This window comes from Podarcis gaigeae, assembly GCF_964106915.1.
Source record: "Podarcis gaigeae genome assembly, chromosome: 8".
Lineage (NCBI taxonomy): Eukaryota > Metazoa > Chordata > Lepidosauria > Squamata > Lacertidae > Podarcis > Podarcis gaigeae.
In genome coordinates, this window is record NC_139684.1 from 3749586 (window position 1) to 3765430 (window position 15845).

Sequence of the window (15845 nt, forward strand, 5' to 3'; positions counted from 1 at the left end):
CGTCGTGGATCGGATTTAGAAGGCGATTGGCCGGATCCTGCCCCTGGGCCTTAGTTCACCTACCCATGATCTAGGATTTGGTTCAAGCCCCAGTAGAACCTGCCGCTCACTCATCCCTTGAAACCTTTGTGCAACTGATGCAATATGCAATCTCCCTCCATTCCCCATCCTGCCTGTTTCCCCTATGATCTCAGGAGAACTGAATTTATTCTTTTTATAATTTGCTGGCTTCTTAAATGCCTCCCATGGCAGCGGTGTGGAGGAGGAAGGCCCCGCTGGAAGGTTGGTCCTTTGCATAAAGAAGATCCGTATTTTTGTATTAAGGCTGGAACTAAATTATTTTAGGCGTGAAGCCCAGGAGACAGCACCGCGGGCTGTTCTGCCAGGAGCCCAGGGGGATGAACTAAATGACCTAACAGGATTTCCCCCATCTTTTACCTTTGACACTTCAAAGGGCTCCCTAAAGGCGGGACCCCCTATCTGTCCTCTTCTGTTTTCTAAGATCTGCCTGCTTGACAGCTTCCAAACATTGTGTGCTGTGCGGCACCTTTCTTCCTCTTAATTCCGTCTTCCTGCAGCCCGGTGACCTGTAGGAGTTTTGCAGCTGATGGAAGCTGTAATGCAGTGGTGTCATGGATTGGCTGGATGCAGAGACGCTGGGGAACCCCAAAGGGAACCCCCAGGAAAGAAGGCTCTTAGAATCATAGAATCAAAGAAAAGCCCCAGATGACTAGGACCCCAATTATTTCAGGGACACCCTGATTCCTTATGCTTCACCTCAATCACTGAGAACCTCTGGTGGTTCCCAGCACCCCTGAGTTTCAACTAGTCTTCACTAGGGATGTACCCTATAGTGTGACAGGCCAAGCCCTGTGGAACTCCCTGCTACTAGAGGTTTGTCAAGGACCAGATCTTTCCTTCAGAAATCTTTTGAAAACTTTGTTTAAACAGGCAACATGATTTTAACCAATCAGTATTGATTGATATTCCTTGATGTTTTATGGATCTTTTCTTGATTCTCCCATCTTTATTTTCCCACTTGCTATATTTCTACAAAGGGCAGATTATAAAATTTGTAAGTAAATAAATAAATCAACCAACATGTGGCCTTCCAGCCCCCTGCAGCACGAGAATCTTTTTGCCCAACAACCCTGGGAGACTCATGCTACGGACTGAGTTATCCCTTTGTTTGCAAGCTGTATTGCTTATATCTGGCGTGTGAGGATCTTGGTGGTCTCCCCCGCTGGTTATCTTCCTTTGCTCACTGGGTGTAAGCAGTGCTGGATTTCCCAGCTGGCAGATGAAGAACGTGCTTAGGGCACCAGCAAATCAGGGTCGCCCAAAAATGAGCTTTTGTTCGTTTTTTAGGTATCAAATGTCTAATTCTTAACAAACACTGAAGCAGTCAATTACAGGGAAACTCAGAGCTTTGTTTGACTTCCTTAAGATTTCACTCTCTGGCCTCATTTTTCTCTTCTCTTTATAGTACTTATCCCCACCTAAACCCAGGGATGACCTAGCAGCAGGGGCGCCGACTTATAAAAAATATTGGGGGGGCCCATACCGGGGTCCTGCCCCGGGAAGTTTTATAAGATCTGCTCCCGGCCCATTGCTGCTGCTGCCGCCCGCCTCGTGGCCCCCTCGCCAGCTGAGGGAGGGAGAGAGACCGAGAAGGAGAGAGATGCGTGGTGGGCAAGGCAAGTGCCCGCCGCGCCTCGCCTCCCACCGCCCCTCGTGCCGGCCGCCCCCTCCCCTCCCTTCCCCGCGCGCGCGCGCTCGTTCGCCCTCCTCACCCCAGCTCTTGGCCGTTCGCCCCAGGAACTCGCCGCTGTTGGGGTTGTAGATGAACCTCCGCCACTCGGCCATAGACTGGCTGAAGAGCTTCTCCTCCTCCTTGGCCATAGCGCGAGAGAGAGAGAGAGAGGCTGGAAAGAGAGAGGGAGCTCGGCGGTTCGCGGGCGGCGGTTTTTCCCCTGCCGAAACAATAGCGGCTCCTCAGAACCGCTAAGTAACTCTCCCTCAGGCGCCCGGCGGGAGAGCAGAAGAGAGGAAAAGGAAAGAGGGGCTGGGCCAGTCGCACGCACCGAGCAAAACTACTCGCGCCGCCTCTTTTACTACTGTAATAATTATTTGTTTTAACTCATTACTGAATGTATTTTAAAAGGTAACTATCATCAAACAAGGAAAATAAAAAATACCAACATAATTTTGTGATTTTACAAAGCATAATATAACTACCGTATTTTTCGCTCTATAACACGCACCTGACCATAACACGCACATCGTTTTTAGAGGAGGAAAACAAGGGAAAAAAACATTCTGAATGAAACAGTGGATGTATCATTTTTGTGCTTCATGCTGTGGCCACAGACATGTGATCTGATGGTGAATTTGGGATGACCCAATGCAAAAATCCTGAGGATCCATGTGGATCCATGTTTTGTAACCACGTTTTTGCACCATTGCAGCCCCAGGCAACAGTGGGTGCGTGATTTGGGGGGGGCAGGCTGTAGCCATGGACATGCTATGTGCTCTGATGGTGAATTTGGGCTGACCCAATGCAAAGATCCTGAGGATCCATGTGGATCCATGTTTTGTAACCACGTTTTTGCACCACTGCAGCCCCAGGCAACAGTGGGTGCGTGATTTTTGGGGGGCAGGCTGTAGCCATGGACATGCTATGTGCTCTGATGGTGAATTTGGGCTGACCCAATGCAAAGATCCTGAGGATCCATGTGGATCCATGTTTTGTAACCACGTTTTTGCACCATTGCAGCCCCAGGCAACAGTGGGTGCGTGATTTTGGGGGGGCAGGCTGTAGCCATGGACATGCTATGTGCTCTGATGGTGAATTTGGGCTGACCCAATGCAAAGATCCTGAGGATCCATGTGGATCCATGTTTTGTAACCACGTTTTTGCACCATTGCAGCCCCAGGGAACAGTGGGTGCGTGATTTTGGGGGGGCAGGCTGTAGCCATGGACATGCTATGTGCTCTGATGGTGAATTTGGGCTGACCCAATGCAAAGATCCTGAGGATCCATGTGGATCCATGCTTTTTAACCACATTTTTGCACCATTGCAGCCCCAGGCAACAGTGGGTGCGTAATTTTTGGGGGGCAGGCTGTAGCCATGGACATGCTATGTGCTCTGATGGTGAATTTGGGCTGACCCAATGCAAAGATCCTGAGGATCCATGTGGATCCATGCTTTTTAACCACATTTTAAGTGGGGAGGGAAGGAAAAACACAGAAGGGACACGGAGCAGGAGAGGGGTGTGCAGAGAAGCAGCTGGCTAAGAATGCAGGAGAGGGGTATAACAGGAGGAGGGAGGAAAGGAAGGCAAAAGTTTTCCCTCACCTACCCACCCAAGTCAGCCAGCTCGCGCGTGCGCTCTCTCTCGCTCTCTCTCTCTCTCCCTCCTGCACGGAGCACAGAGACACACGCTGCTTTCCCTCTGCCTGGAGGGGAGGGGCTTTCCCTGCTCTTTGTTCCGTTTGAGCAAACACAGCAAGGAAACAGAGCAGGGTGGGCAGTAAGACCCTGAGGCAGAATGCCGGAAAAATACGGTAATAATTTTCTTAAATTATTGGGGGGGCAGAGCCCCCCCAAACGAATTTTTGAGGGGGCTCGGGCCCCCTCAGGCCCCATGGAGTCGGCGCCTATGCCTAGCAGTGTAGATTCAAATAAGGCAAGAAAATAAATTCCTGTCATATGTGGCAATAAATCTATGGGGGTTTGTAGTTTTAAAATTTCATGCTTCTGTTTTGCATGACATATGGGGGCACTATGGTATTTTCATCGCTTAGGGGTCTGAATGCAGTCCCAGGCCAGATTTGAATGTGTCTGTGGGGGTCCATAACAGTTGTCATGCTGGGCAGCCCTGAAGAGACCTCTCTGTGTAGTTCTCAAATTCTGCAATGACTTAAGAAGAATTGAAAACAAAGTCTGGAGCTCACCTTCTAGTTATGCTCCCCAAACAGTAAGACATTGTGGCTCTGATCTATGTGCACAATGTGATAGGAATTTTGAGGTCTTAGATATATGGTAATGTTCATAAGTGTACCAACCAAGCACGTACATAGATCAGCACAGGAAGACCAACCTGGAACCATTTTGATTCATTTTGATCAAATGTTTTCTCTGCAAGGTCAAAGTGGGAAACCTCCCCATTGTCTCTTTCCTCACAAATCCTGTCTTAAGGGCACATTTAAGATATGAATAGGGTGTGAGCCTGTGACCTGGCCCAGGAACTAAGTACCGTATTTTTCGCCCTATAGGACGCACTTTTCCCCCTCCAAAAATGAAGGGGAAATGTGTGTGCGTCCTATGGGGCGAATGCAGGCTTTCGCTGAAGCCTGGAGAGCGAGAGGGGTCAGTGCGCACCGACCCCTCTCGCTCTCCAGGCTTCAGGAAGCTATCTGCAAGCCTTGCAAGCCCGGCGGGAGGTCCTGCGGGCTCTCCAGGCTTGCGGGCAGCAGCCTGCAGCCCACAAGCTCGGGGGACAGCGGGGAGGCGCAGCGCCGCCACCACGCTATTCCCCGACCTGGTCTGGAGGCTGGCGGGGGGGGGGGGGGGAGAAGCAAGCTTCTCCGTCTCCCTCTTCTAGCTTGGGGATGGCTGCGCAAACCTGGGGGGGGGGGGGAAATAAATTTTTTTCCTTGATTCCCCCCCCCCAAAAAACCCTAGGTGCGTCCTATGGGCCGGTGCGTCCTATAGGGCGAAAAATACGGTATTTATCATTACAAAAGAGTGGCCAGGCTCCCCAGGCAATCCAGTCAAGTAACCTGCCAGACAGGAGATAAACAATGGCAGGAGAAAAACAACATTCAAATTTCTGTTTTAGACCGCCTTTTCTGTGATGTAGGTATGATGTATCTGAGGCGTGGTCTTAGGTTACACCCCTTCTGTGATGTATGTATGATGTTTCTGGGGGTGGTCTTGATCTAGGTAAAGGGACCCCTGACCATTAGGTCCAGTTGTGATTGACTCTGGGGTTGACGCTCATCTCGCTTTATTGGCCGAGGGAGCCGGCGTACAGCTTCTGGGTCATGTGGCCAGCATGACTAAGCCTCTTCTGGAGAGCCAGAGCAGCGCATGGAAACGCCATTTACCTTCCTGCTGGAGCGGTACCTATTTATCTACTTGCACTTTGACGTGCTTTCGAACTGCTAGACTGGCAGGAGCAGGGACCGAGCAATGGGAGCTCACCCCGTTGCGGGAATTCGAACCACCGACCTTCTGATCAGCAAGTCCTAGGCTCTGTGGTTTGACCTACAGCACCACCCGTGTCTTGATCTACAGGGCGGCAATTTCAAAAGTCTTTATAAGGCCTTGTGTGCCATTGTTCTGGGTTCCTCCTTCTTTCCTGTGAGTGAGGGGAGCACCCTGTTGCAACAGATCAATAAAGATCAACCTTACTAGTTGCTTTGCTTCTCAATATTCTCTGGTTGGCCTCTGTTATTTTCTCCTACCAATAGGGAACCTATGTAAGGACTCTATATGGGCTCTTGGATACCCCATAAGGGAAACAGGGCAATTTTTGTTTACAACAATAACATGTGCTGGTTCATAGTAAAAACAGATTTCCAAAAATGCTTTCAGTGTTCAGGTGAAAGTTTATTTGCATTTGCTGTTTTTTGCTTTTTTGTGTATTTTTTAAGAGCAATCAAAGGAGACAAAAGCTGTTTAAGGAGTTTCAGATGCAGATATTTAGCAGTTGTATCTTGCTTGGCAACCCAATGACAGCCCAGGCCTCTTGCCTGACTCAGCTCAGTCGCTTTCATACTGTACTATCCATTAGGTCAAGAAGAAGAGCCTCTACCACCATCTGTACGGAGGAACATGCAGCATTTGCAGAAGGCGGCACCGTTGGGAAGGGGTCAGCTGCTGACTCGTCAAACTCTCTTGAAGACAGCAAGTATTCAAAGGTTCAAAAACCAAAGTACAATACAAAAAGGAAGATATAAAATTGCAAAGGAAAAACAAACCAAATTGCCAGTCTGAGCTGCCCCAATGGTTGAAATAGTGGCAGGTACAGAAAAGAAAGAAAGAAAAGTAGAGGCTTTTGTGTCATAATGCATAAAGAGAAGAGTCTTAAGTTGCCAGAGAAAGATTATTTACATCAGAACCTCAAAGGCAGACTTCACAATATCAGTCAAAGGCCAAACACGGGGGCTTTATTTACAGAGGGCAACATTAAATAGCACTTTGAAGCAACGATTGTCAGACACAGACACTGAAGTTTTTGCAGCCCGACTGATAACACAGAGCGTTATTGTGACCTCTGCTTCTGGCTAATCTGGGCCAGGCCTGGCCCCAATCCCTTTTTGGTGGGGAGAGAGGCAGCTTGGAGATCTGCAGTGTGTGGAGGTGAGTCGGGGATTGCACTGAATCTGGGGCTGGGCTTGGTGGACCCCTGCCCTGCCAATCGACAAGGGCATGGGCCAGCCGTGATCAGGGCTGCTGTTAATGTCAGTGTGTGGCAGTGGGCAAAATCCTAAGGAGTTACTGTGGAGTCCCAGAGTGGGAATTGTGGCTTTACCGATTGGCAGGCGCCTATTGCTGCCTTTGCTCCTTGCCCTTGCTCTTCCACGAAACTGGTACTATATCCAGACACTCAGTCTCGCTACGTGTAACTCTCCTGAGATGGCCGCAGGACCAAATTCTGCTATGTATATTTTGTGGTCACACTTTCCAGCTGTGAAATGTGGTATTGGCCCCAGAACCGAAGCATCCTAGGAATCCTGGCTGTGGTGGGCAGATGAGAGTAGCATACATACACCATCCTAATAGTAGTAACCTGTGAGCGGCTCACCTCAAAGACTCCCTCCTCCCCGGGCAAGTCTTGCAGCTCAGCAGAATTGGCCTCACCTTCTTGACTCTTCCACCTCTGCACCAAGTTTAGGAGTTGTTGATTGCTGGTTGAAAACTAGAGGGGAATGAAGGCCTGGGAGGTGCAGCCCCTCTCTGGGGACAGGCTACAAGCTGACCCCCACATAGAATCATAAAGGTTGGAGGGGCCCGTAAGGGTCCTCTAGTCCAGCCCCTGCAATCAGTAACCATGGCTAGGCTGAAGTAAGACAATAGGCTCTCCTAGTAACTTTGGTGGGGTGGAAGAAGGAGCCCAAATGCCGTTCTTTCAAAAGCTGCCTAGCTGCATCCCACATAATATATCCATTGTCTCCCAATCTTCCATTGTAAACCTGGGGCGGGGGCGGGAAAGGATACGACCCATCTTTTACACCCTAGGAAAACCAATTTCCTCCTTAGGGAGTGAATGCCCACAGATCAGCTGCATAAGCATGGTGATGATGACAGGCTTGCTTCAAAATAATTCAGCATTTGCTTATGCCTTGCTGCTTACATGGTATAAGTGCTCTTGTGATCAGATGCACCATTATAAATGAATAATTACTAAGTGAATATTGTGTAATTACAGAGTGAGAGTCTGTTCTCCGCTAACTTCTCTTCTAAATATTATTTTAAAAAATAAGAATTGGGACTTGATAATCTTTGATTACTCAGAGCTTGCTATGCTCAAGTAAATGGGGGCACATTTCATCAGGAATGTACCCGGGACAAACCCTGAAGGCATCCAGGGCATTCCCTTCACAAGAAGGATGGATGGGCTGGGCCTGCTTCCCAATGTGCTGGCAAACTGGGCTCTCAGGTGGTTCTTGCTTTCCAGATGCAACAGCCTCCAGTTCACAGAATCATAGATTTGTAGAGTTGGAAGGGATCACGAAGGTCCTCTAGCCCAACCTCCTGCAATGCAGGAATCTTTTACCCAGTGTGGGGCTTGAAGCCACAGCCCTGAGGTTAAGAGTCTCATGTTCTACCACCTGAGCTATCCCAGTTGGCTGTGAGGGGCTCTCATTCCACCTTCTCCAACTGGGTGCCCTCCAGATATTTTAGACCACAACTCCCATCAGCTCCAGCCAGCACACTTGTTCTGACTGGGAACTGTAGTCCAAAACATTTGGAGCATTCCCAACTGGGGAAAGCTGAATAACTCGTGAGACCGGGCCAGAGTAATGAGCCACCCTTTCTGGCCTCACTCTGTGTCCTCTGCAAGGCTTCAGCATTTATTTTCTAGCCTTCCTGTGGTCTCCTTGAAGCCCTGCCTCTGCTCAGCCCCTCTGTTTAACCAGCCTACCTCCATGTAGTCAACACCCTTTTCTCCCTATAGCCCCTTTAAAGACTAGGGGAAGAGGGGAACAAAAGAGAAAGTTCCTCTGGCAGCAACCCCAGAATATCATGACCTCCCCACTTACCAATGGTTCCCCATGTGCTTGGCAAGCCTTGCTTTTCTTTCCTCTGCCCATGCCTCTGTATACTGAAGGGAGTGTGTCACACATCTGACAAAGTGGGCTCTGGCCCAATGAAAGCTGTTGGTGCAGCAAATGTAGCAGTCCTTAGAGAGCAACAGGATTCTTTGTGTCCTTGGCCAATAGAGTTGTTTGGGCCTTTGGAATCAAAAGAGCAGTTTCCTTCCAGGGTAGCTGGCATGACTCCCAACTGAATCTCTCTGAGAAAATATGAGCCCCCAAGCATCTTTCCTTAGCATTCATGAGCCCCTGATCCCCTCTCAGCAATGATACGCTGCCCACATCTCCACTGACAACATTCTGCAAACACAGTGCCGCCACCACCCCTTCCTCACACATGATGTGGAAACTTGTAAAGTGTAGAGCTTATATGGTCGTCTGCTTCTGCTCCTAAATATTATTTTCCTGACCAGATCTGTTCTGTTTCACAGCAACTGCCTTTCCTGGAGAGAATTTGGACCTTGGTTCGCATTGCGTGGCCTCAGTCTGCCAGATTCTGCCTACACACCTAGAATCAGGGCTCCCCCCCCCAGCTGAAACTCACCAGAACTCAGTTCTGGCACTTCTCAGGTGGGCACCATTGCTTCCAGCATCTCCTTTTCTAGAAAAATTGCACTGCCTGGAATCATAGAATTGTAGACTTAGAAGGGACCCAATAGGCCACCTGTTCCAACCCCCTGGGTGAAATCGAGCAGCCGTTCTTCAGACTCACTGCGTGAGCTGGCGACTTGGTCTTTGGAGGTGCCATTTCAGTGCTGGGAAAAGGAAGATTCTCAGTGAGGTTTAAAGGTCTGGGATACAAATAAAGCAACGAATAAATTCAAGATTACATTGAGTGATATATATGAGAGCATTGGTTACGGCTTAGGTAGGAAGCTGCCCTATACAGATTCCTTATAGCTCAATATTGTCTACACTGATTGGCAGCAGCTCTCTAGGGTTTCAGGCAGAACTTTCTCCCAGTCCTGAAGATGCCAGGGATTGAACCTGGGACCTTCTGCTTGCAAGGCAGATAGTTTGGCCACTAAGCTATGGCTGCTCCCCACACTTTGCATTTGTTTGCATTGAATGGCTATAGCAAACCTATCAGCTCAGGCCAATCAGGTAATTCCGCCACCTTCAGTTTTCATGATTTTGACATGCACACCTGGCAAATGAAATCGAGGCTGCAGCAGGCAGGACCGGTGAGTTGCCCAGAAATTGGAGGGTTTCCCAGGAAGGAGGAGACATGGCCCCAACCCTTCCCAAAGGGATCTCCTGCATAATCTGCCCATTCAACCTACCATTTAAGTAACGGTTGTGTATAATGAACATTGTTTGATGTTATTAGCTGGTCTGTGGAAGCACCAGAACCAGAGAAGCCTTTTGTTGTAGTAGTTTCAAAACAGCAGGACATCTCCAGTCACTTATTCTTTATAAAAATGACTGAGTTCTAAAATATTCATTCCCTTTCGTCTTTTGAGGAAAAGGGGAGGATTTGGTCCTTATTACAAGAGAATTGAGTTTCTCTATGCAAAGCACCAGTGTAATTTTTGAGGTACAAGAAGAGTGAAATCTCTCCTTCAGTGAGTTTAAAAGAAGAAATGCATAGCTGTCAACTTTCAGATTTCAAAATAAGGGATCAGCAGCCTCACCTGTCCCGGGAACAGTCTACGGGATAACTAATAATCCGGGATAGCAGCGGGAAGCGGCACTGGAATAAGGGAATTTCCTGCAAAAAAAGGGAAGGCTGACAGCTATGGAAGTGGGGTTGGTTATTTTACTCTCAAAATGTACTTGTATGCACCAGCGGAGCCCCCTGTGTGGACACACACTCCCCACTTTCTAACAAATGGGATAAAAGAAGCAACTTCTCTGGCTCAGATAGGAGATGGTTCCTTTATGAAGGTGTTGCTTTCTGGGTATTGTGACATAGAGACCTGATCTACTCCATGTGAGCAGCTCTCGCCCATTTCAGTGTGTCTTGTGCAGAAGAACATGCACGTAGATTGTGCCCAAATAGATTTGCATTACCCTTGTGATTCTTTGCATAGGCATGTTCACATGAGAGCAAAAGGCCATTGCTTAAGTCTCCCTAACTGGCCAGTGGCAGGGGTAATGCATAGGGGACTCTTGTCAATTTCAGTTTATCTCTGTTATTCCAATCTTAAATCCAGTTCTTCACATTTCCACATCAGTTTGCAATGTATTTTTTAAGTCCTGCTGGAAATTCATTAGCATTTTAGTGTGAATTTCCTCTAACACGCACATTTCTGTATGCCATTTTGCCTAATAACAAATTTTAGCAAAGCATATTTTCTTCAAACACAACACATATTTGTATGTTATTTTTACTAGTCTATGCATAGGTACAGTATGCACAACTTTACCTCTGTAGATGCATTACTGTACACACCACATTCTCAGAAAACTGCAATGCAAAAATTGGAGGATAGTTGTTCTTCAATTTGTATATTGTTTTGGGAAGTGTGAATTGGTAGTGTTGCCTTTCAATGGAAACTTAATCATATTTCTTCCCCCATTTCTAGTGCTAGAACACACAAATTTGTTCTGGAGCGGGAAACAGCAGGGGTTGAAGTGTTAAAGTCCCCCAAGAATCCTGATCTGGATTGTTCCCCCCACCCACAGCACCCGAGCAACACCCACAGAAAAAACCCCACTCACAAAATAACCCCACCATTCACACTTTTGCTAATTCTGCAATGGTGTCGTGCTTAGTTTGGCCCCAGTGCTAAGGAAGGATCACACTTGTGTGTAACCTAATCCTAACTGTTTTTTAACTTTAGAAAAACCTACTTCTGGTGGGGCAATAAGAGAAGTGGCTTCACATATCCACCTAACATTTTCACCTTTCTTAAACCACCCCCCAAATGTTTCTTTCTTCTTGCTGAGTCTCAAAATGCAGAGCAAAGAACAATGTTCAACTACCAGAGTGGAGGCTCGGATTGGAACAGGGAACTAACTGACTGGCAGGGAAAGTGTTAACCACTGCTCAGCCCCCCCCCCCCATTTTCTCAGTCCTGATCACTCCACCAGAAGCAGCAGCTTCATTTTCAGATGAGGTGAAACTGCCATGATGTGCCTGTAATGCTTAGCATGGCTTGAAGAATTTAAGGGCAGGAGCATTCAGACGTCTTGGACCACGACTCCCATCAGCCCCAACCAGCATGGCCAATGGGCAGGAATGATGGAAACTGTAGCCAGACTACACCTGGCTGTCCCCAACCCTGCCGGGCAGGAACAAAGATTGCAGCAGACCTCTTTGGTGGGTCCCCAGCCACTGCCCCCACCCCTGGATCCATCCAAACAAAGGAAAACACTAACAGCTCTAATTAACTTCTGTTGAAAATCTGTATCTGTGTCCCAGCCAAGCATCGTGAGTGATGCTCAGATCACTCTAAATGTGAATGCAGTAGAGAGAGGAGAGGCAGGCCATTTCTGTGCAGAACCTGCATCCAAGCGGCTCTCAAAAGCAATTTACAGCTGCAGCAAATTTTACAATCACTTGTGAAAACACCTCAAGCGTGATAAAATCCCTTAATAGTGCAGTAAGTGAGAAAATAGTATTTTTGCAAGCTTTCCATCGTATTATCCGTTGTGATTACACAAGTGACATTATCGGCAGTGTTTGTGGCTGTCTTGATAGTCCAGACAACCAAACTAGCACTTATGTGGCTGAAATGGAGTTATCGTAATACATATTTTCCTTAATGTAGTGCAGGTGGAACTTGGGAGAATCTGATTTATTTCCCACTAGGGCATCAGCACTTTACCAGCAGCTGGAACAGAGAGGCCTCTCTAGATCTGATGGAGCTGCTGGGTGGCCACAGCTGACCATCTAAGGACAAGAAGCTCCCTTAGATCAAGCCAGGTCCCTGATCCACCTTGCCAAGCTTCAGCCACTCCAACTGGCAACAGATCTCAGAAGCGTCATCAGGTGAGAGACCTCCTTTGGCCCTGTGTCCTGGTGTCCTTTTCTCACCCGAGACACCTCAAATTGATCCCAGGATCACGTGCATGCAAAGCACATGCTCTACCCCCGAGGAGACGTGTGCGTGCATGGGGATATTGCAGCCCAGAAATCTAAGCGGGTTTCAATCCAGAACCAGTAGACAGTCCTCAAAACAAGGGAAATGATTCCATTTGTTAGCCTGGATTGTCAACCGGGGACCAGCCCCCTGCTCATTTTGAAGCCTGGGGCAGAAAATCCACAGGGTATCCCCAGTACATTGAGAAGTTCTCCTGCACAAGCCCCATCAAAAAGAAGATGAGATGTGCAAGAGACTCACCATCCTCTTGTACACCTCACAGCGACTTCCAATGAGGAAGAGCTTCTTGGTGGATTGTGCCCCAGGGGTCAGCTCTGTTCTCTTCCCCTTTGCCAGCCTAATGGTACCTGCCCAACCTTGTTCCACCTGCAGGGCAATCCGCTGGTGCAGGGGGAGCCGCTCCTTATATTAAAACGCCCACCTTCCCCAAAGGCATTTAGTGTCACTCATTCGTACGGAAAGGAGGTCCCTGGTGCTCAGCTGGCTCCTGGGTCAGAGCCTTGCCCAAGAAATCCCACACCCTTCTCCAAGGGCTTCTCGGCAGCCGAAACAGCTTGTCCGCTTTAAAGTCCAGAGCAATTTCTGTCAGAGATTAATAGCGGCAATTGGATCAAGCATTCAAAGAACCAGTCCAACCTCCCGTTCCACAGCTTCCCTGCTTCAGCAAGGGATCAGCACTCTCCCCAGTGCACACCAGTATTTCTGAAATGGACCCGCTGTGCACTAGAAAGCAGTCCATGGGAAACTTCCACGCATGGGCCTGACGTGGCTTGGGACGTTTGCGCTGTGAAGTGGCTGGCATTCAGTGGCAAGCACCCTCTCTGTCACAAAGGGAGCATTTAAAAGGACAGACTATCTTGGTTATATCCTTGGATTCGTGGCCGGGAGGAGGGTTGTCTCACAAATCCCCAGAAAGCATTTCCTCACCTTCCCAAGCAAATCCCATGGGGGGAAAACATTCTGGGGTCCTCAGCCTCTCTTTTTCGCCGTCCAAAGAGATGCCACTGTAAGGAGGAGTTTTCCCTGTGGTGGCAGGAGCAGAGGGAGTAGCGGAAGGCAAGAGGAAGAAGAAAAGGAGGAGAAAGGAGGAGGAAGAAGAAGAGGAGGAGGAGGAAGAACAGCAGGGAGAAGCATCCAGGAGAGGACCTCAAGACTCTGTCTTCTCTTTCTTTTTGCTCTTTTTCAGAAAGGACGGGGCCCGGAATTTCTTTTTCTTCTTTGAAGGAGACTTGGATGGGGAGCCCTCGGGTGACACAGGTCCACTGGTGACCGTCTCTGTTTTGTCCTTAGGGGCGTCGGTGTCTGCGTTGGTGGTCATCTGGCTCATTCCTTTGCTGAGCAGGTCCTCTATGTTTTGATCATCGTCCTTGCCGTTCACCACCACCGTGCCTGGGTCGTCCGCCTTCTGGTCAGCTTCGGCAGGCGCCTGGCCACCGTCCGCCTTCTTCCCACCTTTCCAAAAGAAACAAGAAATGAGAGCTGAAGATCCAACCGATGTCGTCTTTGGATTGCACCAGGAGTGATGCAAAACAAGTAGTTCAAGTGCAAGACATAGACCGGAGAGACCTGCTCAGCCAGGAGGCTTACTGGGTGACCTTGGGGCCAGTCCCAGTCTCTCATCCTGATCTACCTCACGGGGTTGTTCTGCAGAAAGGGGCACAGGGGCGTGTGTGAAACAATAATAAAGGGCTAGAACAGGTGGGTGACAATACGACTGGGAGTGAGGGGATGGAGAGAATGAATAAGGTGCATTCAAGAAAACAAACGCCAGTAACTAATATTGCTTCCTCACCAAAATGCAATTATTATTATTATTATTATTATTATTATTATTATTATTATTATTACTGTATATTACTACTGTATTAAAATAAATAACTTTTTATTGTTAAGAATGGCTAACAATAAAACTGTAACATTAGCAAAGGTTAGAACTACAATGCATAATGATTGTCGTTCCGTTGGAGAGCCAGCACTGATGCAGTGGTTAGTGTTGGAATCTGACCTGGGAGAACCGGGTTTGAATCCCAGCTCAGCCATGAAGCTGGGCCAGTCACTACCCCCTAAGCCTAACCTACCCCACAGGGTTGTTGTGAGCATGAAACGGGGAGAGGGAGAACCACACACACCACCTTGAGCTGCTTGGAAGAAAAGGTGGGCTATAAATGTAATGAGCACATAAATAACTACTGAAATACTTTGTACAGCAAGAACCATCATGCCCTTATCCAAATGGTGCCTGCTCCAAAGGCCTGCCTGAGCAGAGCCCTTGAGCGGATGCCTGAATGAACGTTGGGATGGGGAGGGACAAGCTGGTCTCAAGAGGAAGAGAGTTCCACACTTGGAGTGTTGCCACTGAGAAGAGCCTCTCCTGCAGACTGCAAAAGCCTGGGGCTGGCCAGGGCTGCAGAGAGAAGAGGCGCTTCTTCAAGCAGCTGGGTCCAAGTGCCGCCATCTTGAACTGGTCCTGCTGCAGAAACTGCAATGCTTTCATGATCAGTGTCATAAGACCCTACTGTACGCGCAGCAGGATTCTGCCCCACTTTTTGAGGGAGCGCACAACAGTAATCCAAGCAGCATGAACTACCGTGGGTAGGCTAGTCTCCACAGGGCGGTAGGAGGGCCTGCTAGGGCTGGGCATAGGGACTCCTAGCCGTGGAGCCACATGAGTCTCTGTTGACAGTTTGGAATCTAGGAACAGAGGAAGACAGGAACGTGCCTTACACTGAGTCAAACTGTTGGCCCATCAAGCTCACTGTTGCCTGCACTGACTGGCAGCAGCTGTCCAGGATTTCAAGCAGGAGTCTCTCCCAGCCCTATCAGGAGCTGCCATTGAGGACTGAACCTGGGGTCTTCTGCTTGCCCACTGAGCTGCGGTCCAATCTGCACATCTGTTCCTTTCGGGGGAAGGCTGCCTGGTTCGGAACAGGCCATCTAGGGATTTCTCAGATCTAGGAACCCTTACCCACACAGCTTCCACCTTACCAAGATCCTTCCTCAGCTTATTGGCCTTCGTGCAGCCCATACAGCCTCTTCAGATTAAGCCCTCTAGTTCTTTCCTACAGATGTTTAATAGCATATAGGTGTTAAACAGAGCTTGAAAGTGTTCCAAGTGCAATCTATAGGCGCACATTATCTATAACCCTTACAACAACCCCGCAGGTAGGGGTTAGGTATATTGCAGATGGCATGGGGTTCAGGCTTAGGGATGGTGGCAAGCACTAAAGGAACCTAGAAAGTTCCCAGCGCATGTGAGATTTGAATATAATACTACTAATACTACTAATAATATTTCTACCCCAGCCACTCTGGGCAGCTTCCAGCAAAAGATTAAAAATACATCAGTCATTAAAAACTTCCCTAAACAGGGCTGTCATATAGTTGTTTATTTCTTTGACATCTGATGGGAGGGCGTTCCACAGGGCGGGCACCACTAGCTGGTTCCCTGTAACTTCGCTTCTCACAGT

The 15845-nt window shown here is 48.5% G+C and overlaps 1 protein-coding gene and 1 long non-coding RNA gene across 4 annotated transcripts in view; one reads left to right on the plus strand and one right to left on the minus strand.

Moving 5' to 3' along the window:
- LOC310851240 overlaps positions 1-15845 on the plus strand; it is a 984470-nt gene that overhangs the window by 12443 nt on the left and 956182 nt on the right. The gene's annotated exons all lie outside the window — the stretch shown is intronic.
- Positions 5598-15845, minus strand: part of ADD2 (adducin 2) — a 77601-nt gene continuing 67353 nt past the window's right edge. For 2 of the 3 annotated variants that reach the window (XM_083753247.1, XM_083753249.1), the window contains one exon: positions 5598-13830. In XM_083753247.1, coding sequence (XP_083609373.1) covers positions 13526-13830 — 305 coding nt within the window. In that variant the 3' untranslated portion in view covers positions 5598-13525. The remainder of the gene's footprint in view (positions 13831-15845) is intronic. The other variant, XM_083753248.1, reaches the window with a different exon arrangement.